Source organism: Salvelinus fontinalis, chromosome 2, assembly GCF_029448725.1.
Source record: "Salvelinus fontinalis isolate EN_2023a chromosome 2, ASM2944872v1, whole genome shotgun sequence".
Classification (NCBI taxonomy): domain Eukaryota; kingdom Metazoa; phylum Chordata; class Actinopteri; order Salmoniformes; family Salmonidae; genus Salvelinus; species Salvelinus fontinalis.
Window position 1 is genome coordinate 20053649 of NC_074666.1, and position 23148 is coordinate 20076796.

Below are 23148 nucleotides of genomic sequence, written 5' to 3' on the forward strand. Positions count from 1 at the left end.
GCTGAAAATGGCATTCGTTATAACTTCACAGTTTCAAAATCATTAGTCATTTAAATTAATAGTTTATTAAACCATGGATTTCCAGATACTGTATAAATATACACAATTATTGTTTCTTTTGTTAACTCAAATGTACAGATTTTAAGAAATATTAAATGGGAATTTAATTATTTGATGAAATTCCAAACTTCCAAAATTAATCTGAAAAGTCAACTAATATTGTAAATCTTGAGGTAACATATTGGATTAGTAACCATAGGTTGTGTTTTAGAAAATAAATTGTGAAGTCGAAATGTACTATGTTACGGTGAATCTGTCCTGGTCAAACTCAAAATGTAACATAAAATAGATTGATACTCCCTTGATTATTAATTGGATGGTCAATCATAAATCCCCTCTAAAACATCCAGCGCATTAACAGTATCACTAACACATGGTCATCACTGTACAAAAGCTTGCTTGTCTTATAATTCAAGTATAACATTAAGGGAATATTTTGTTGTTGAAAAGTTCAATAGGTTCCTATAATGTTAACTGTAGCTGTAGGTTATGTATTGATTGAGGAGTCAAGTAAAATCTCCCTCCAAACACTTCCCTTTTGGCATTATTCCATTTGAGGATTCTTAATCAGCATATTCATCTATTAAAATGTAAAAAATTATGTATTGATGCCTCTAAGTGAGGAGCAAAATTACCAGTGATGCTGTTTGCTCACTTTATCTTTCATAATCTTGCATACATACATTATTTAAGTCAAGTCAATCAAGTTTATTTTTTATATAGCCCTTCGTACATCAGCTAATATCTCGAAGTGCTGTACAGAGACCCAGCCTAAAACCCCAAACAGCTAGAACAGCTAGAATGCAGGTGTAGAAGCACCTGCACTCTTCAACTACTCATTCTCCCTCATATAAAAAAACCCTTGTTCTTCTGTCTCAGTCTACACCATTTCCATTTATTTCAATTTCCATTTATTTGGATATATATGGCTCTGGTCCAGTGGAGGCTGCGGAGGGAAGGACGGCTCATAATAATGCCCGGAACGCAACCAATGGAATGGCATCAAATACATGGAAACCATGTGTTTGATGTATTTGGTAGCATTTCACTGATTCTGCTCCAGCCATTACCACGAGCCTGTCCTCCCCAATGAAGGTGCCACCAACCTTCTGTGCGTCACCAATGGATGTAGATCGGGGTTCTCCAACTCTGTTCCTAGAGAGCTAGCCTCCTGTAGGTTTTTACTCCAACCCCAGTTTTAACTAACTTGACTCAGTTTATCAACTAAAAACTGTGCTAGATTAGAGTTGGATCGAGAACCTACAGGATGGTAGCTCTCGAGGAACAGGGTTGGAGAGCTCTGATGTAGAAGCTGCCCTGTCATTGGCAAATCGAACTGCAGCATGTACAGTATAAAATGACAAGTTTTCCATGTCTTTGTCAGCCTTCCCAAAGAAAGAGCCTTGTCTGAGAGAATCTATGACCGTGGTGTTACAGCTCGCTAGCAGCACCGTGACACACACCTCCTTATAGTCTTTAAGGATCCCTTTGAAGGTTTGCATCCCTGTTGAGTCTATGAAGGGCATGGCAGAGCAGTCTAGGATGATCGTATGTAAGTCAAGTTCTCTGGACCCCAGCACTACCTTTACCTCTCCATTAGTCCTGTCGGCTCTCACAGCCTCCTTCTCTGCCAGTGTTTCCGCTTTTTTCTCTGCTTTCCTCCTCCTGGTCATCTCCAGGAAGGGTGCCAAGCCCACGGCTTTGTACAGAGACTTCAGGAAGAAGTCCTTGTTTGCATAGTACAGCGGGGCCTGGAAGCGGAAGATCTTTACTTTAGGGAGAGACATGAGGTTTTCATACTCCTCCATGTCCTCGTAGTGGGCAGTGTCATGGATCTGTCCCAGCAGAGAAACCTTGGGCTTCTGGGTCTGGACGATGATACAGAGCATAGAGAAAACGACCCCAACCACCAGCCCCATCTCCACACTGATCATAGCTGAGGCACTCATCGTCACCATCCAGACAATAGCGTCCATCTTACTGACGCGCCACTTACTGGGCACGTCTCTGAACTTACGGAGAGCGCCCCTTAGGCTGACGATGATGATACAGGCCAGGACGCACTTCTGGAGGGAGTAAAAGAGGGGGGCAAAGAAGAGTAGGACCAGGAGAACGACGAAGGCACTCACAATGCTGGAGACCTGAGTCTGGCAGCCTGTGGAGTCTTTCACCATAGTCTTAGCCAGGGCAGCGCTGGTGGTAAAACAGTGGAAGAAAGAAGGGATGATGTTACAGAAAGCAATGGCCATCATCTCCTGGTTGGGGCGAACGGTGTAGCCGTTCTTCTTGGCAAACATCTCAGAGAGGGAAACCGTGAAGGCAAAGCTGATCACAGCCAGTGGCATGGCGTCGAAGGCCACCCGGGGCATCAACCCAAAACTGGGCACCTTAGGGGGGATGAAGCCTGTGGGGATAGCCCCAGAGACATTGGAGTCGTACCGTCTATGAAAGTCTCCAAAGTGGGACGCCAGTGTAGCGATCGCCACCACCACCAGCTCTGTGGGCAGGGGGATCTTAAGACGGTCCTTGTAGCGCTCTTGGAGCTCCTTCCCCGCCACCAGGACGGAGATGCAGATGGCACTGGTGATCAGGTCACAGTAGTTGGTATTCTGGATGTTGCTTAAGATGTTGATCCAGGTGACCACCACTGTTCCGTAGCCCTGGTGGCGAGGGATCTTGAGCCCCAGGAGGTACTTGGCTTGGACGGTGAGGATGGTGAACGAGGCGCCAGTGGCGAAGCCGTCCAGCATGGGAGCAGAGAGATAGACGGAGACAAAGCCCAGTCTGAACACAGCCATCAATACCTGGAAGGAGACAACCATTTTTATCAGATAGTTCATTTAATCTATTCTGAAGGTCAATATATTCAGCACAGTCATCTTTGATGTACAGATGTAGGATCTTCATTTGATCACTCTTTTATTGGTGAGAACTTTCCTGTACAGCAGGAAATGCAAACTTGTAGCGTATTCAAGGCTTAAAAAGGCTTCTAAAGTTCGTAATTTCCACTTAAAAATGTTAGACTTGATTTGCCCTAATGAAAAATGTATCAACCCCTACAATACATTCCCATTAATTATAATCTACATAATTTCTTGTTGCTGCAGGATTTATTTTCTGCTGTAGAATTATGGTTCATATTAAGATCCTACATCTGTAGGTGATCTACGATGTTTATGACATCAGTGTTTAATCAAGTAAAATAATTTCAGGAGTAATTGTTACATCTTTTTCACAAAATCTTCAAAGCAGTTTTGAGAGTGATGAATCAGAGTGTTTTAATTGAAAATGTACCTGGTAAATCCCAACCAAAAACGTCATGGCTGCTGCGATACTGATGGCATAACATTCTTTCCCACATTCCATGCCGAAGGCCCCCATGGTCAGGTTGACTGCTGAGCTGTCTGAGTCAACTGTCACATTCAAGATTCCATCTGCTTTGGTGTCATCCAAATCGAACCCTGCCATATACACCTCTCTGTCCACCACTTGGCCCACCATAAGGCTCATCAGACTGAATATGCCCACAGACACGTGCCTGGAGGTCCCCATGAAGAAGTAGATGATGTTGGCGAAGAAGGAAGTGTAGAGGCCATAGATGGGGTCTACTCCGGCCAGCAGACAGTAGGCGATGGCCTGAGGGACCAGGATGATGCCTATGACGAGGCCCGACATTAGATCACCCCAGATATACTCTTTCAGCTTGTACTTGGGCAGCCAGAGCACCACAGGGAATAACCCAGTCAGGGTAGTCTTGACCCTGGGCATGGAGCAGGACAGGCTACGGCTCAGCTTGGTCTTCAGGATGGCCATGGGCTCTTTCCGCTTCCTGACCCTCCGCTCCAGGTGGGGAACTTCTGTGACCTTGGCTTCCTCCATGGCCTCTGGAAGTGGTAGGCTGTGGTGGTGGTCTTGGTGTGGTGCTTAGCCGTGCTCCTGGAATGAATCAGACAGAGAACCTTCACTCATCATGACACTCTTTGATCATTAGATAGTGTTTCCTCCCTGAAAGGAAACAATGATTAAACACAGCAACTTCCAAGCTAGCATTTGAATTCAAGGGGTGTTACATCACTCACATAGTCTGCTAGTTAAACTTTGATGGGTAGTGTAGACCGATGAGATTGTAAGTGATTTAGTGAAAATAGCTTCACTGTATGGATAACATGAATACATTGAAAAGCAATAACCGTGTCATGATATATGAGAGATAAGTTAGACTATCCTCATAGAGCCTGCTGTTGATGTGCTCCCACATCCAGTTGAATATTGCACAGCGATGTTCAGCACAGTGACAATGGAAAAACTTACTCAAGGACCATATCTGTCAACCCATCTCAGATTGCCCCTCAATCCAAAGACAAACACAGACAATGTATTGACAGTCCATATACAGTGCCATGAATAAGTATTTTTCCCCTTTCTGATTTTCTGGACTTTGACTAGGTCATTCCAAAACTTTAAATGTGTTGCTTTTCAGCCATTCTGATGTAGTCTAGCTTGTGTGTTTTGGATCATTGTCTTGCAGCATGACCCAGCTGCGCTTTAGTTTCAGCTCACTGACGGATGGCCTGACATTGTCCTTTATGTGTGATAACGTTCAGTGTAAAAAATATGCAAAAATAGAGAAAATCTGAAAGGGGACAAATACCTTTTCACTGCACTGTATGTACTTTTGTATTTGCTTATTTTAATGTGTGATTGTATTACTTTTTATCCTGCTGATTAGCTTGTGTATGTAAAGTGACTGGGTGTCTTGAAAAGGGTTCAAAATAAAATATGTTACAAATATGTTACAATTACAATAATTATTATTATCATATTAAACTCCAATATATCTTAAATGGGACCTAACCAGAAAGAATCAAAGCATGCCTCTAATGATATCAGTGAAAAAAAACAAAAAACGACTCCATTTCCATCTGTGGACAGTCTGAACATCCCTAGATTGAGATGAATGGGTAATACAGACATTCACCATAGAGCCGATCATGTCTCATCATGTCTTCAGAAGCACTAAACGATGCAGTATATGATAACTAGGATGATAATCCCTTACAGTAGCAGTACACAGAATATCAAGTCATCATTGTGTCTCATCCTAACCTCATTACAACTGTCTAATGGGCTTTGATTCCTGCTTTTACTTTGTGTGCCGAAGTCAACACCCACCCCCCATGTACAGCAATAACTGCACTAAGGGGACTCAAATAGTAAGAGACATTTTAGGTAAAAAATGTAATTGGTAGACACTCCAGATTTGAACACTATTTGAACACTATTTTTAACACTCTCTCTAAATGATATTCTATACCTGTATTAAAACATCTAAATGCATGATATGGCAGGTTACAAAGGTTACAAAGTTAGGCTACTTGTTATTCTAGAACCGTTCAGGCTGAGGTAAAACAATAACTCACCCACACTGTGTTCTGCCAACCCAAAGAGGAATGCAAACTGGGTGTCTTAGCTTTATAGTCAGGTACATGTATCTTCAGATATACCTGAAAATAATCACCGCTATCTGTACTGTCCCTCACACTTACAACCAACGTGTCACACGCTCGCTCTTTCTCTCTCTACTTTTGTCTCCCCTGTCTCCCTGGCAGTGTCATACATGCACCTCACTAGCTTCCCCCGAGGAGACTGACAAACCGGTTTCTGTGGCAAATGTATGTTGGATGAGAATAAAGATAAGGGCAACCCTTGGCCTGACACTGATCATTATCATGGGGGGGGGGGGGGGGGACACACTGTCTCATCGAGTCAAGATCTGGGCAATAGGGTAACATCAGTCAATTGTTTACTGGCTGGAGTAGCTTATCTTCCACAGTGTTACTATTCAGACCTAACCTGGGATCTGGTTGTACAACTGAAATTGAAGAAGAGTCACAAATTGCAAAAGCCCAACTGTTCACATAATTCCAGTTGATACCGTCGCCTGGTGTGGTTGCCTTACAATAGATAGGGGCTTCATTCACTATTGACTGGACACCAGATTACTGATCCCTGCTCTCACTTTATCAATGTATTGCTTTCATTTACATAATATATGTGACAAATATGGAAATGAAAAAACAAATGCACATCCTTTTCAGAACCAGACTTTTTTTAATTAGACAGAATGTCCTGTTTCCAGAAGCCTAGGGAAAGGGAAAGGGGGATACCTAGTCAGTTACACAACAGAATGCCTTCAACTGAAACGTGTCTTCCGCATTTAACCCAACCCCACTGAATCAGAAAGGTGCGCTTAGTAAGGTTTGTGTTCACATACATTATTTTTTACTTCTGCTTTGCATATTAGTCATCATTGATGGACTACTAAAATATGTGTTGTGTTTCTAGTTTCTAGCTATGTCAAAGCCTTAAAGGCCCAGGTCAGTCAAAATTCAGTTGTTCCTTTGTTTTGTATCATATTGTACAACAGCTGAGGAAATTAATGCTGTAAAATTGTGAACAAATTTGATCAGTGTTATTTCCTGATAGTTGCTGGTTGAAAATAAAATCTACACAGGACCTTCTAATCAGCAGGTTTGCATGGGCGGGAGTTTCGGCTTGCCTGGTGACATCACCAGGAGGTAAATTAGTTAATAGACCAAAAACAAAGAGAGTTCCTAACCTCTTTGCCAATAACAGCTAGTTTTCAGTTTTCCCCTGCCAACTCAGACTACTCCCAGTCCTAGCAAAATCCTTTATTGCGGAATATTTTTTTATCAAAAAGCTATTTTTGTCGATGTTGTTTTTATTTAATTTTTTTATTATTACATACAACACATCTTGTATAACACAACACAAAAAACCTCAACGGAACAGCCACTATAGAAAACACTCAAATGTGTTTGGTTTATGTTTGATTTTGTAATGTCTAATGGGATGTAGCTAGATAGTTCAGTCCTCTAGTTTGTTATTGAGGGCGGATATTGTTAAGGCAGTCAATGTTGTTCTCCTCCTCAGACGAGGAGGAGCATGGATCGGACCAAGATGCGGATTGGTAATTGTACATGTTTAATGTAAAAACACAAGAAAACACTACAAAATACAAAACAACAAACGTGACTAACCTCAAACAGTCCTGTGTGGCCCAAACACTAACACAGGAAACAAACACCCACAAAACACCAGTGAAACCCTGGCTGCCTTTGTATGACTCTCAATTAGAGACAAACAATGCACACCTGTCTCTAATTGAGAATCATACCAGGCCGAACACAAAACCCCACATAGAAATACAAACATAGACAAACCCACCCAACTCACGCCCTGACCAACTAAAATGAATACAAAACAAAGGAAAACAGGTCAGGAACGTGACAGAACCCCCCCCTTAAGGTGCGAACTCCGGGCGCACCAGCACAAAGTCTAGGGGAGGGTCTGGGTGGGCGTCTGTCCACGGTGGCGGCTCTGGCGGTGGACGAGGTCCCCACCCCACCATAATCAATCCCCGCTTCTTTATCCCCCTCCCAATGACCACCCTCCCACTAACCCCACCTAAATGAAGGGGCAGCACCGGGACAAGGGGCAGCACCGGGACAAGGGGCAGCACCGGGACAAGGGGCAGCACCGGGACAAGGGGCAGCACCGGGACAAGGGGCAGCACCGGGACAAGGGGCAGCACCGGGACAAGGGGCAGCACCGGGACAAGGGGCAGCACCGGGACAAGGGGCAGCACCGGGATAAGGGGCGGCAGGTCCTGGCTGAGGGACTCCGGCAGGTCCTGGCTGAGGGACTCCGGCAGGTCCGGGCTGAGTGGCAGCTCCGGACTGTAGGGCAGCTCCGGACTGTAGGGCAGCTCCGGACTGTAGGGCAGCTCCGGACTGTAGGGAAGCTCCGGACTGTAGGGCAGCTCCTGACTGGCGGGCGTCTCTGGCAGCTCCTGACTGGCGGGCGTCTCTGGCAGCTCCTGACTGGCGGGCGTCTCTGGCAGCTCCTGACTGGCGGGCGTCTCTGGCAGCTCCTGACTGGCGGGCGTCTCTGGCAGCTCCTGACTGGCGGGCGTCTCTGGCAGCTCCTGACTGGCGGGCGTCTCTGGCAGCTCCTGACTGACGGACGGCTCTAGCGGCTCCTGACTGACGGACGGCTCTAGCGGCTCCTGACTGACGGACGGCTCTACTGGCTCGGGACAGACGGGCGGCTCTAATGGCTCGTGGCAGACGGCTGACTCAGATGGCGCTGGGCAGACAGATGGCTCAGACGGCGCTGGGCAGACAGATGGCTCAGACGGCGCTGGGCAGACAGATGGCTCAGACGGCGCTGGGCAGACAGATGGCTCAGACGGCGCTGGGCAGACAGATGGCTCAGACGGAGCTGGGCAGACGGGCCGTTCAGGCACCGCTGGGCAGACGGCAGACTCTGGCCGGCTGAGACGCACTATAGGCCTGGTGCGTGGTACCGGAACTGGAGGTACCGGGCTGAGGGCACGCACCTCAGGGCGAGTGCGGGGAGAAGGAACAGTGCGTCCAGGGCTCTGGAGACGCACAGGAGGCTTGGTGCGTGGTGCCGGAACTGGAGGCACCGGGCTGGAGACACGCACCATAGGGAGAGTACGTGGAAGAGGAACAGGGCTCTGGAGATGCACTGGAAGCCTGGTGCGTGGTGTAGACACTGGTGGTACTGAGCTGGGGTGGGAAGGTGGCGCCGGATATACCGGACCGTGAAGGAGGACACGTGCTCTTGAGCACCGAGCCTCCCCAACCTTACCAGGTTGAATGGACCCCGTAGCCCTGCCAGTGCGGCGAGGTGGAATAGCCCGCACTGGGCTATGCAGGCGAACCGGGGACACCACCTGTAAGGCTGGTGCCATGTACACCGGCCCGAGGAGACGTACTGGAGACCAGATACGTTGGACCGGCTTCATGGCACTCGGCTCGATGCCCAACCTAGCCCTCCCAGTGCGGCAAGGTGGAATAGCCCGCACTGGGCTAAGCACGCGTACTGGGGACACCGTGCGCTTTACCGCATAACACGGTGTCTGACCAGTACGACGCCCTCTCACTCCACGGCAAGCCCGGGGAGTTGGCTCAGGTATCCTACCTGGCTTCGCCACACTCCCCTTTAGCCCCCCCCCAAGAAATTTTTGGGTGAGCCTCTCGGGCTTCCAGCCTCTCATACGTGCTGCCTCCTCATACCAGCGCTCCTGGGCTGTGGCTGCCTCCTTCTCCTCCCGAGAGCGGCGATTCACACCAACCTTAGCCCAGGGTCCTTCTCCATTGAATATTTGTTCCCAACTCCATTCCTCTTCTCTCCATTGCTTTAGTTCCTTTCCTCCGGCTCCAATCCGCTTGGTCCTGTTGTGGTGGGTGTTTCTGTTAAGGCAGTCAATGTTGTTCTCCTCCTCAGACGAGGAGGAGCATGGATCGGACCAAGATGCGGATTGGTAATTGTACATGTTTAATGTAAAAACACAAGAAAACACTACAAAATACAAAACAACAAACGTGACTAACCTCAAACAGTCCTGTGTGGCCCAAACACTAACACAGGAAACAAACACCCACAAAACACCAGTGAAACCCTGGCTGCCTTTGTATGACTCTCAATTAGAGACAAACAATGCACACCTGTCTCTAATTGAGAATCATACCAGGCCGAACACAAAACCCCACATAGAAATACAAACATAGACAAACCCACCCAACTCACGCCCTGACCAACTAAAATGAATACAAAACAAAGGAAAACAGGTCAGGAACGTGACAGATATGAGGCTTTCCAATTGATGGCTCAATTTTTTTCTCTCCAGCAATTCCATATCTGTCACCAATGGTTCCCCCCAATTTCTTCCTTTAGATCTGTTTCCCATTTTTTCCTTTTAGGTTCTGAACCACCAGGTAGAGTTTCAAACAACCCTTGATATAACTTGGCAATCAACTTCTTTGACGTAGCACCTTCTTTCAGTATTTTTTCTATGTAAGATGTCTTAGGTTCATCCAGATTCCGTTGAAGCAATTGCTTCTACACCTGCATTACTAGCTGTTTGGGGTTTTAGGCTGGGTTTCTGTACAGCACTTCGAGATATTAGCTGATGTACGTAGGGCTATATAAAATAAACTTGATTGATTGATTGATTGAATACTTGTTTTTTTAAGAGGTGTTGACAAGCTGAATGTACCGAGCTGTCTGTATAAAATACTTGCACACAGCTCGGACAACCATGCATACCCCTCAAGACATGCCACGAGAGGTCTCTTCACAGCACCCAAATCCAGAACGGACTATGGAAGGCGCACAGTACTACATAGAGCCATGACTACATGGAACTCTATTCCACATCCAAGCAGTGGAATCAGATATAAAAAACTGGTAAAAATACACCTTATGGAACAATGAAGTAACACACAGAAAGATACAGACACATGCATATGCACACATTGTGATATTGTTGTATGGTGGTATCAAACATTTTGTATTGTAGATACACTACCAGTCAAACATTTTAGAACACCTACTCATTCAAGAGTTTTTCTTTATTTGTACTATTTTCTACATTGTAGAATAATAGTGAAGACATCAAAACTATGAAATAACACATATGGAATCATATAGTAACCAAAAAAGTGTTAAACAAATCAAAATATATTTGAGATTTGAGATTCTTCAAATAGCCACCCTTTGCCTTGATGACAGCTTTGCACACTCTTGACATTCTCTCAACCAGCTTTACCTGGAATGCTTTTCCAACAGTCTTGAAGGAGTTCCCAGATATGCTGAGCACTTGTTGGCTGCTTTTCCTTCACTCTGCGGTCCGACTTAAAAAAAATATATTTCCCCTTTATTTAACCAGGTAGGCCAGTTGAGAACAAGTTCTCATTTACAACTGCGACCTGGCCAAGATAAAGCAAAGCAGTGCGACAAAAACAACACAGAGTTATATATGGGATAAACAAGCATACAGTCAATAACACAATAGAAAAATTGTATATTGTATACTGTGTGTGCAAATGAAGTAAGGAGGTAAGGCAATAAATAGGCCAATAGTGGTAAAGTAATTAGAATTTAGCAATCTACACTGGAGTGATATATATGCAGATGAGGATGTGCAAGTAGAAATACTGGTGTGCAAAAGAGCAGAAAAACAAAAACAAATATGGGGATGAGGTAGGTAGTTGGTTGAATGGGCTATTTACATATGGGCTGTGTACAGCTGCAGCGATCGGTAAGCTGCTCTGACAGCTGACATTTAAAGTTAGTGAGGGAGATATAAGTCTCCAACTTCAGTGATTTTTTTTCAATTCGTTCCAGTCATTGGCAACAGAGAACTGGAAGGAAAGGCGGCCAAAGGAGGTGTTGGCTTTGGGGATGACAAGTGAAATATATCTACTGGAGCGCGTGCTACGGGTGGGTGATGCTATTGTGACCAGTGAGCTGGGATAAGGTGGAGCTTTATCTAGCAAAGACTTGTAGATGACCTGGAGCCAGTGGGTTTGGCGACGAATATGTAGGGAGGACCAGCCAACGAGAGCATACAGGTTGCAGTGGTGGGTAGAATATGGGGCTTTGGTAACAAAACGGATGGCACTGTGATAGACTGCATCCAATTTGCTGAGTAGAGTGTTGGAGGCTATTTTGTAAATGACATCGCCGAAGTCAAGGATCGGTAGGATGGTCAGCTTTTACAAGGGTATGTTTGGCAGCATGAGTGAAGGAGGCTTTGTTGCGAAAAAGGAAGCAAATTCTAGATTTAACTTTGGATTGGAGATGCTTAATGTGAATCTGGAAGGAGAGTTTACAATCTAGCCAGACACCTAGGTATTTATAGTTGTCCACATATTCTAAGTCAGAACCGTCCAGAGTAGTGATGCTAGTCAGGCGGGAGGGTGCGGGCAGCGATCGGTTGAAGAGCATGCATTTCGTTTTACTAGCATTTAAGAGCAGTTGGAGGCCACGGAAGGAGTGTTGTATGGCGTTGAAGCTCGTTTGGAAGTTTGTTAACACAGTTTCCAAAGAAGGGCCAGATGTATACAGAATGGTGTCATCTGTATAGAGATGGATAAAACAATCACCTGGCAGCAAGAGCGAGGTCATTGATATATACAGAGAAAAGAGTCAGCCCGAGAATTGAACCCTTTTGCACCCCCATAGAGACTGCCAGGGGTCCGGACAACAGGCCCTCCGATTTGACACTCTGAACTCTATCTGGGAAGAAGTTAGTTAACCAGGCGAGGCAGTCATTAGAGAAACCAAGGCTGTTGAGTCTGCCGATAAGAATACGGTGATTGACAGAGTCGAAAGTCTTGGCCAGGTCGAAGAAGGCGGCTGCACAGTACTGTCTTATTGATGGCGGATATGATATCGTTTCGGACCCCGAGCGTGGCTGAGGTGCACCTGTGACCAGCTCGGAAACCAGATTGCATAGCGGAGAAGGTATGGTGGGATTCGAAATGGTCGGTCATCTTTGTTAACTTGGTTTTCAAAGACTTTAGAAAGGCAGGGCAGGATGGATATAGGTCTGTAACTGTAACAGCTGTCGTCTTCCTCCTCCTCCTCGGACGAGGAGAGGAGAGAAGGATCGGTGGACCAATACGCAGCAAGGTATGATGACATAAAGTAATTTATTGAAAGACAAAGACGAATACGAAAACAGTTGTTGCGGGGGGTGCAGAGCTGTTGGTCGGGGTTGGGGTAGCCAGGTGGAAAGCATGGCCAGCCGTAGAGAAATGCTTATTGAAATTCTCGATTATCGTGGATTTATCAGTGGTGACAGTGTTTCCTAGTCTCAGTGCAGTGGGCAGCTGGGAGGAGGTAATCTTATTCTCCATGGACTTTACGGTGTCAGGGTGTTTTTGTGCTGGTCAAGGGCAGTCAAGTCTGGAGTGAACCAAGGGCTATATCTGTTCTTATTTCATTTTTTTTAAAGGGGCATGCTTATTTAAGATGGTGAGGAAAGCACTTTTAAAGAACAACCAGGCATCCTCTACTGACGGGATGAGGTCAATATCCTTCCACGATAACAGGGCCAGGTCGATTAGAAGGGCCTGCTCGCAGAAGTGTTTTAGGGAGCGTTTGACAGTGATGAGGGGTGGTCGTTTGACCGCGGACCCATATCGAACGCAAGCAGTGATCGCTGAGATCTTGGTTGAAAACACCAGAGGTGTATTTAGAGGGCAAGTTAGTCAGGATGATATCTATGAGGGTGCCCATGTTTACGGATTTGGGGTTGTAGCTGGTAGGTTCCTTGATAATTTGTGTGAGATTGAGGGCATCTAGCTTAGATAGTAGGACGGCCGGGGTGTTAAGCCTATCCCAATTTAGGTCACCTAGCAGTGCGAACTCTGACGATAGATGTGGGGCAATCAATTCACATATGGTGTCTAGGGTACAGCTGGGAGCTGCGGGGGGTCTATAACAAGCGACAACAGTAAGGGACTTATTTCTAGAGAGATGGATCTTTAAAAGTAGAACCTCAAACTGTGTGGGCATAGACCTGGATAGTATGACAGAACTCTGTAGGCTATCTCTACAGTAGATTGTAATTCCGCCCCCTTTAGCAGTTCTGTTTTGACGGAAAATGTTGTAATTTGGGATGGAAATTTCAGAATTTTTGGTGGCCTTCCTAAGCCTCATCCCAAACCATCTCAGTTTGGTTGAAGTCGGGGTATTGTGGAGGCCAGGTCATCTGATGCAGCACTCCAACACTCTCCTTCTTGGTAAAATAGCCTGTACACAGCCTGGAGGTGTGTTGGGTCATTGTCCTGTTGAGAAACAAATGATAGTCTCTCTAAGCCCAAACCAGATGGGATGGCGTATCGCTGCAGAATGCTGTGGTAGCCATGCTGGTTAGGTGTGCCTTGAATTCTAAATAAATCACAGTGTCACCAGAAAAGCACCCCCACACCATAATACCTCCTCCTCCATGCTTTACGGTGGGAAATACACATGCGGAGATCATCCGTTCACCCACACCGCGTCTCACAAAAACACGACGGTTGGAACCAAAAATCTCCAATTTAGACTCCAGACTAAAGGACAAATTTCCACCGGTCTAATGTCCATTGCTTGTGTTTCTTGGCCAAAGCAAGTCTCTTCTTCTTATTGGTGTCTTTTAGTTGTGGCTTCTTTAAAGCAATTCGACCATGAAGGACTGATTCACACGGTCTCCTCTGAACAGTTGATGTTGAGATGTGTCTGTTACTTGAACTCTGTGAAGCATTTATTTGGGCTGCGAATTCTGAGGCTGGTAACTCTAATGAACGTATCCTCTGCAGCAGAGGTAACTCTGGGTCTTCCATTCCTGTGGCGGTCCTCATGAGAGCCAGTTTCATCATAGCGCCTGATGGTTTTTGCGACTGCACTTGAAGAAACTTTCCAAAGTTCTTGAAATGTTCCGTATTGACTGACCTTTATGTCTTAAAGTAATGATGGACTGTTGTTTCTCTTTGCTTATCTGAGCTGTACTTGCCATTTTTTTATTTTTTTATTTTTATTTTTTTTTAACCTTTATTTAACTAGGCAAGTCAGTTAAGAACAAATTCTTATTTTCAATGACGGCCTAGGAACAGTGGGTTAACTGCCTGTTCAGGGGCAGAACGACAGATTTTGTCAGCTCGGGGATTTGAACTTGCAACCTTCCGGTTACTAGTCCAACGCTCTAACCACTAGGCTACCCTGCCGCCCCATAATGTGGACTTGGTCTTTTACCTAATAAGGCTGTCTTCTTTATACCATCCTACCTTGTCACAACACAACTGATTGGCTCAAACACATTAAGAAGGAAAGAAATTCCACAAATGAACTTTTAACAAGGCACACTTGTTAATTGAAATGCATTCCAGGTGACTACCATGAAGATGGTTGAGAGAATGCCAAGATTGTGTCATCAAGGCAAAGTGTGGCTATTTGAAAAATCTCAAATATAAAACCTTTTTTGATTTGTTTAACACTTTTTTGGTTACTACATGTTTCCATATGTTTTATTTCATAGTTTTGATGTCTTCACTATTATTCTACAAGATATAAAATAGTAAAAATAAAGAAAAACCCTTGAATGAGTAGGTGTGTCCAAACTTTTGACCGGTAGTGTATGTAGTTGTCACGATCGTCGTCATGTGAAAGAGAGGACCAAGGCGCAACGTGATATAAATACATCTTCTTTTATTTAGAAGATGAAACTAACACTAACACAAACTAGACAAAACAACCGTGAAGCAACAAAACAAAAGTGCAGACACACGCTACTAACATCAAACATAGACAATTGCCCACAACCTACCTAATGCCTATGACTGCCTAAATATGGCTCTCAATCAGAGACAACTAATGACAGCTGTCTCTAATTGAGAACCAATCCAGGCAACCATAGACATACATAAACACCTACACTGAACCCAACCCCATGAAATCTACAAAAAAAAACTATACAATACAAACACCCTATACGAGACAAAAACACACAAACATCCCCCATGTCACACCCTGACCTAAAATAATAAAGAAAACAAAGATAACTAAGGCCAGGGCGTGACAGTAGTAGTGTAATGATGTTTATATGATGTACTGTTTGTTTTATATGTAATGTAAGTGTTTTAATATGTTTGGACCCCAGGAAGAATGGGAATCCCTAATAAGTACAAATATAATCACAAATAAGATTTATGAGTTGTAAGAACTTAAAGATATCGGCCTTGGACAATCCAAATCTTTCTTGTAATTGAATGAATGACAATAGAGATCCATCATAGTACACATGTTCAAAATTAATGATGCCACTTTGGAACCAGGACTGAAGGGTGTTATCATTAAATGCTGGAGGGAAGGTGGGGTTTTTCCAAATAGGGGTGCTTGGTGATATTGGTTCTTTCCACCTCATGAATTTATGTACATTTTCCCAAATATAAATGGAATTGAGTGTCATTGGATTGTCTGTTTTTTCTTTCAGTGCCTTGGACCCATAATAGTAAATATGCTTTAGATCATACAGTATTACATTTGTGGCTTCGGTACTTCTCCATGTACAAGGATAGTCTGCTGTCCATTGATTAAGTGAACGCAGTTGTGCAGCCCAGTAATACATCTTCATATGAGGTAGTCCAAGACCTCCATCTTTATAAGGTAAAACCGTCAATTTGACTCTAGAGGTCTTTGGAGAGCAGTCCATTTATTTAATTTAAAAATTGGATGGAATTGAAACTGGCAAGGCCTGGAAAAAAGAACTAAAACCTTGGTAATATATTCATTTTGATTATGTTGACCCTACCTAACATAGAAATAGGGAGAGATCGGCAGAGATTGTCTGACGACATCCTGTTCCGAATAAACCCTGTTTGATCTGAGTGAATCAACTTTTGTATTACTGTTTCTATGCGAAAAGCCAATACCTTAGCAATGATTTTGTAACCCAGATTCAAAAGTAATACTCTGCAGAAGCATCTGCATGACAATGGACCCTTGATCCTCCAAACATAGTGACTGGGGGCTGCAGTGAGCATAAGTACAGTAACATAGGCTTTAGTAATATATGATGAAAATGTTTTAAAAAATTCCACTGGAAATCCACCAATACCAGGAATTGTTTGCCTGAGGTAGAGTACCTCATGATAAGCTGTACACCACACTATCTACCAAGAGAGTTTTCATTCATAATTTTCATAGCTGTCTATTTACCACCACAAACTGATGCTGGCACTAAGACCGCACTCAACGAGCGGCATAAGCAAACAAGAAAATGCTCATCCAGAAGCGGTGCTCCTAGTGGCTGGGGACTTTAAAACAGGCAAACTAAAATCAGTTTTATCTCATTTCTACCAGCAACCAGAGGAAAAAAAACTCTTTACCATCTTTACTCCACACACAGAGTCGCATACAAAGCTTTCTCTCGCCCTCCATTTGGCAAATCTAACCATAATTCTATCCTCCTGATTCCTGCTTACAAGCAAAAACTAAAGCAGGAAGTACCAGTGACTCGCTCAATACGGAAGTGGTCAGATGACTCGGATGCTACGCTCCAGTACTGTTTTGCTAGCACAGACTGGAATAAGTGCATCGACGACGTTGTCCCCACGGTGACCGTACGTACATATCCCAACCAGAAGCCATGGATCACAGGCAACATCCGCACTGAACTGAAGGCTAGAGCTGCCGCTTTCAAGGAGCAGGACACTAATCCGGATGCTTATAAGAAATCCCGCAGATGAACCATCAAACAGGCAAAGCGTCAATACAGGACTAAGATTGAATCCTACTACACCGTCTCTGATGCTCGTCGGATGTGGTCTGGGCTTGCAAACTATTACGGACTACCAAGGGAAACCCAGCCGCGAGCTGCTCAGTGACATAAGCCTACCAAACGAGCTAAATGGCTTTTATGCTCGCTTCGAGGCAAGCAATACTGAAGCATGCATGAGAGCACCAGCTGTTCCGGACGACTGTGTGATCACGCTCTCCATAGCCGATGTGAGCAAGACCTTTAAACAGGTCAACATTCACAAGGCCGCGGGGCCAGACGGATTACCAGGACGTGTACTCAGAGCATGCGCGGACCAACTGGCAAGTGTCTTCATTGACAACCTCTCCCAGACTGAGTCTGAAATACCTACATGTTTCAAGCAGACCACCATAGATCCCTGTGCCCAAGAAAGCGAAGGTAATCTGCCTAATTGACTACCGCCCCGTAGCACTGCTTTGAAAGGCTAGTCATGGCTCACATCAACACCATCTTCCCGGAAACCCTAAATCCACTCCAATTCGCATACCGCCCCAACAGATCCACAGATGACACAATCTCAATGTCACGTTCCTGACCTATTTCTGTTAGTTTGTTGTATGTGTTAGTTGGTCAGGACGTGAGTTTGGGTGGGCATTCTATGTTTTCTGTTTCTATGTTGGTTTATGGGTTGCCTGGTATGGCTCTTAATTAGAGGCAGGTGTTTGGCGTTCCTCTAATTAAGAGTCATATTTAGGTAGGTTGTCTCACAGTGTTCGTTGTGGGTGGTTGTCTCCTGTGTCTGTGTATGTCGTTGCGCCACACGGGACTGTTTTCGGTTTGTTTGTTTTTTTCGGTTTATGTAGTCTGTTCCTGTTTCATGTGTTCTTCGTTATATGTAAGTTCTTATGTTCAGGTGCGTCTACGTCGTTTGTTGTTTTGTTAGTGTATAGTCAAGTTCGTGTTTTCTTTAATAAATAATGTCTTCAAACTCCGCTGCATTTTGGTTCCCTCACTACTCCTCCTTTTCAGTTGAAGAGGAGGAGGACCGCCGTTACACTCAATCGCACTCCACACTGCCCTTTCCCTCCTGGACAAATGGAACATCTATGTGAGAATGCTGTTCATTGACTACAGCTCAGCTTTCAACACCATAGTGCACACAAAGCTCATCACTAAGCTAAGGACCCTGGGACTAAACACCTCCCTCTGCAACTGGATCTTGGACTTCTTGACGGGTCACCCCCAGGTAGTAAGGGCAGGCAACAACACATCTGCCACGCTGATCCTCAACATGGGGGCCCCTCAGGGGTGCGTGCTTAGTGCCCTCCTGTACTCCCTTTTTACCCATGACTGCGTGGCCAAGCACGACCCTAACACCCTCATTATGTTTGCTGACAACACAACAGTGGTAACCCTGATCACCGACAACAATGAGACGGTCTATAGGGAGTAGGTCAGAGACCTGGCAGTGTGGTGCCAGGATAGCAACCTCTCCCTCAACGTGAGCAAGACAATGGAGCTGATTGTGGACTATAGGGAAAGGATGGCCGAACACGCCCCCATTCACATTGACAGGGCTGTAGTGGAGCGGGTTGAGAGTTTCAAGTTCCTTGGTGTCCACATCACCAACAAACTATCATGGTCCAAACACCAAGACAGTCGTGAAGAGGGCACGACAACACCTTTTCCCCCTCAGGAGACTGAAAAGATTTGACATGGGTCCCCAGATCCTCAAAAAGTTCTACATCTGCACCATCGAGAGCATCCTGACCGGTTGCATCACCGCCTGGTATGGCAACTGCTCAACATCTGACCGCACGGCGCTACAGAGGGTAGTGCGTACGGTCCAGTACATCACTGGGGCCTAACTTCCTGCCATCCAGGACCTATATACTAGGCAGTGTCAGAGGAAGGCCCATAAAATTGTCAAAGACTCCAATCACCCAAGTCATAGACTGTTCTCTATGCTATGGCACAGCAAGCGGTACCGGAGCGCCAAGTCTAGGTCCAAAAGGCTCCTTAACAGCTTCTACCCCCAAGCCATAAGACTGCTGAACAATTCATCAAATGGTCACCAGGACAATTTACACCTTGCTCAACATATTGTTGCTTGGATTCCATGGCAGCAATCTCTGCAGATCGGGTGTTTATTGTGTTATATTCAAGCTTCAAAGTATTCAACTGTTGAAGGGTGTCAACATTTCTATCTAAACTGTGCTTTCTTCTAGGTCGTGGATTTTCTGTTCTAGTATTTCTAAATCTTTATTGGTCTTCTTTTTCTCATGTGAAGAGTAAGAGATGATACAAACTCTCATATGTGCTTTAAGAGTTTCCCAGACAATAGCTGGGGATATTTCATTATCTACAGTACATTTATTTCCAAAAACATGTCTGTGTGTGTTGAGATATGAGGTAAACTCCTTATCTCCAAGTAACAGTGTTAAATTGCCATGTTTTTGCTATTGGCACAAGATATTTTGTCAATTGTTATGGAAAACTATTACAATAAGGTTATTAATTGTTACCAAGAAATTATTTGATATTGATATAAAAAGGGCTGCATTTGGCCTTTAAGATTTAGCAAATGAAGCCATTGATTAGTCTCGGAATCCCAGACCTAGGCAACATGCAGGAACATTGGTACATTGGGGGAGGCAACCCGTCTGTTTAGACTAGAGACAAGCCATTGATCACATGTGAAATCCCAGTGTCCTCAATGTTATGGCACAGAAATCGATATGTGACCTGCAGTGACTGTCACGATCGTCTTAATAACATTCGGACCAAGGCGCAGCGTGATATGGGTTCCACATCTTTTTATTAGTGAAACGCACAAAAACAATAAAGAGCAAACGACACGTGAAGCTATGGAGTGCTCACAGGCATCTACCCATAAACAAGATCCCACAAAAAAAAAACAGTGGGGAAATGGCTGCCTAAATATGATCCCCAATCAGAGACAACGCTAAACAGCTGCCTCTGATTGGGAACCATACCAGGCCAACATAGAAATAAAACAACCTAGATTACCCACCCTAGTCACACCCTGACCTAACCAAAATAGAGAATAAAAAGGCTCTCTATGGTCAGGCCGTGACAGTGATGTTATATGTGGACCGAATATTAATTAATAAACTAGCTTGAAATCGCATGTGAAATTGCATTATGATATGGCATGACTCCATCACAAGACAGACTGTTTATGTGCCGCATGGTCTTTGCACTATTGTGCCGAGAGACAAGTTGTACAATGACCCTTAACATTATATCCAGATTAATTAAGTCACATGTTGACCAGTGAGGTCTTGTGAGATGTGTGTGAATTGATTAGTGCCACCTCTTGGCATACACCATAGCTTATCACTCTGTTTGACCAGTTTAGTTGAAACGCACTGTCCATGAGGCCCATCACAATTTTATGTTCTGGTGCAGCTTGGGCAATTTAAGGTGTTGATTGAGGACCTAGTGTAACGTCTGCTTCCAACTCACACTCTCAAACACATAGATCCCCTGAACGCAGCCCACTTTCCAGCTCACACTCTCAAACACATAGATCCCCTGAACGCAGCTCACTCTCCAGATCCCAATCCCCTGAATTCTGATCACCTGTTCATACACCTGTATGTCTTTATCACACACTATTTAGTTCAGTTCTTTGCACCCCATCATTGTGAGGTATTGTTTGTTTTGTGACACACTAGTTGGAGTGCTGTGGTTCCTGTGAGTGAATCCTCCCATGTATGATAGTTTTGGCCTGCCTCACTAATGACGCCTTTTAACTATTCTCTGCCTGTACTTTAGCCTATCGGATTTCCTGTTCTCAACCTATTGCCTGATCTCCCGGATAACGTTACTTGCCTTTTCCCTGCCTGTACTGTTGCCTATTTGGACCCCATGTGTATGACCTTCTGCCTGCCCCTGGACCCAGCTACCTGCCTCCTCCTGTGGTCCTTTACAAATAAACACCTGCTGCGCCCTGCGCTTGAAACCAGCTCTCTGTCTCCTGTTGTGTACTTTACACCTAGTAGCTGAGGAATGTAACTGTTGTTCTTGCATTTTGTGTTGTACTTAATTTTATTTTACATTGTATTGATTTCTGTTTTGTCTCACATTTTATTTTAATTTTGTATTACTGTGATCAGTTCCCTTGAGAATGAGACCCTGGTCTCAATTGGATTTCCCTGAATAAATAAAGGATACAAAATTAATTAAATTACTGAAGGTCTGAGTCATCAATATGAAATTGTGTAAACATAAAATAAACTATATGTATGGGGTGATCCTTGTGTATAGAATGATATTATAGAGCAGGTGTAGGTAACTAGATCCGGCTGCGGGTTGGATGATCGGGGGGCCGAAATATAATTATTTGAACACTGCATATTGACCACAACTAAGCCCAACGAGAGTTGTATTTGAAATAATAATTTCATACCTTGATTAAATTGAGACATGATGATATGTCTATTTGTTTATTAGTGGGAATACTTTGGGACAGATTTCCTAAATAAAGAAAAAAAATAGCACCAAAAAAATAGCACCAAAAAATACTTAGCGGATGGTTTTGGCCCACAGGCCGCCTGTTGCCGAACCCTTGTTATAGAGCATTTTATAACAGAATATCTTAAACGCCAACTAAAGAGGGCTTATTCACTATTCATTTATTCATTTCATGTAGGTTGTTGCTTTGTGTGGCTGTGTTTCATAGTGAATGGCACTAATGTTGGTGGGCTGAAGAAGTGGCCTTCAACAGACCCCTCTCCAACAGAGTAACAGGCTTCAGTAGAGTAATGGTACTAAATTACTGTAATCTGTAAAGGGAGGGGTCGCTCATTGTTGTTTAAGTGTGACAATGTGCATCACAGTACAGTTCATCATCAGTTTATATACAATGCATTCCAGACAAAATATACCTCTTGAAAAACCTGTATATGTGAAAAACATGCAGAGAGGAATACACCATGCTGTTGAAACATTTACCTTTCAAGTTAATATTGAAATGAGGACGTTATTATAAAACACATAACTAAATAAGGCAATACCTTGTTTTGTAAATGTGTAAGTATATACTGTAGAAGGCGCACTATACGTAACAGATCTGAGAGGATTAAAGCTCTGTCTCTGTAAATAAACCAGAGTCGGGGTGTTCTCTGATGTACTATTCATTCTCAGTCTAGACATGTATCTGTTTTAGCTACAAACCCCTCTGCAGGGGTCCATCTGTGGCTGCACAGAGACAGAGCCAACATTGTGAACAAGGAGAGGAGACTCACCCTGACATAAGGAACGTGGAGGCTTGTGAGAGGACACAGTAGCCATGCCTCCTCTTCTGAGATCTTCACTGTGCGCACACACACAGGCCTGATTCCGTACAACCGGATGGAGCAAAGCATGATGGGAATAGCAGCCTCATTCTCATCCAGGCACCACTTATCTAATCCTCCAATCACAGAGCAAGAGAGGAGGGGACAGGGTATGGGGTGTGTGGGCTGGGTTGTTACCATGGAGACTGAGGCATCCATTCACTGATGGGACTGAGAGTCTGTGTGAGGAGGTGGAGGGAATGAACAGTCTCTCTCGAAGACACAGAATACTCATGAACTGTGTTGTAGGTGTTATATAGGTTGCCAAATATATAATGCTTTCTCTAGGACATTGTCACATCACTAGCACTGTTACTTTGTAAAATGTGTCACTGCCAAGTGCTCTATTATCTCCCCGTGTAGCCTACCTCAGCAACAATATGTAGGTGTTCTATTCTATTCTATTGTTGTGTCCTTTTTGCAGTACTGCCTGAACAGAGAGGACTTTTTTTTATGCCAGTTCAGTCTTACATACATGGAACATCTTGTGTAAGTAAGGTTGCAAAATTCTGGGCTATTAATAAATTCCCTGGTTTTCCAGAAATCCTGGTTGGAGGTTAACAGATTTCCTGCTTATTCCCTCCTGAT

At 44.4% G+C, this 23148-nt stretch overlaps 1 protein-coding gene across 1 annotated transcript; it reads right to left on the minus strand.

Annotated features, from left to right (window-relative positions):
- Positions 1 to 46: 46 nt before the first annotated feature.
- LOC129813860 (sulfate anion transporter 1-like) lies at positions 47 to 22572 on the minus strand. The gene is made up of 3 exons (XM_055866443.1): positions 22471 to 22572; positions 3355 to 3996; positions 47 to 2864 (listed from the first exon to the last, which is right to left on the minus strand). Exons 2-3 carry the CDS (start codon positions 3937 to 3939, stop codon positions 1302 to 1304), a joined length of 2148 nt encoding a protein of 715 aa, XP_055722418.1. The 5' UTR covers positions 3940 to 3996; positions 22471 to 22572; the 3' UTR covers positions 47 to 1301.
- Positions 22573 to 23148: the final 576 nt, after the last annotated feature.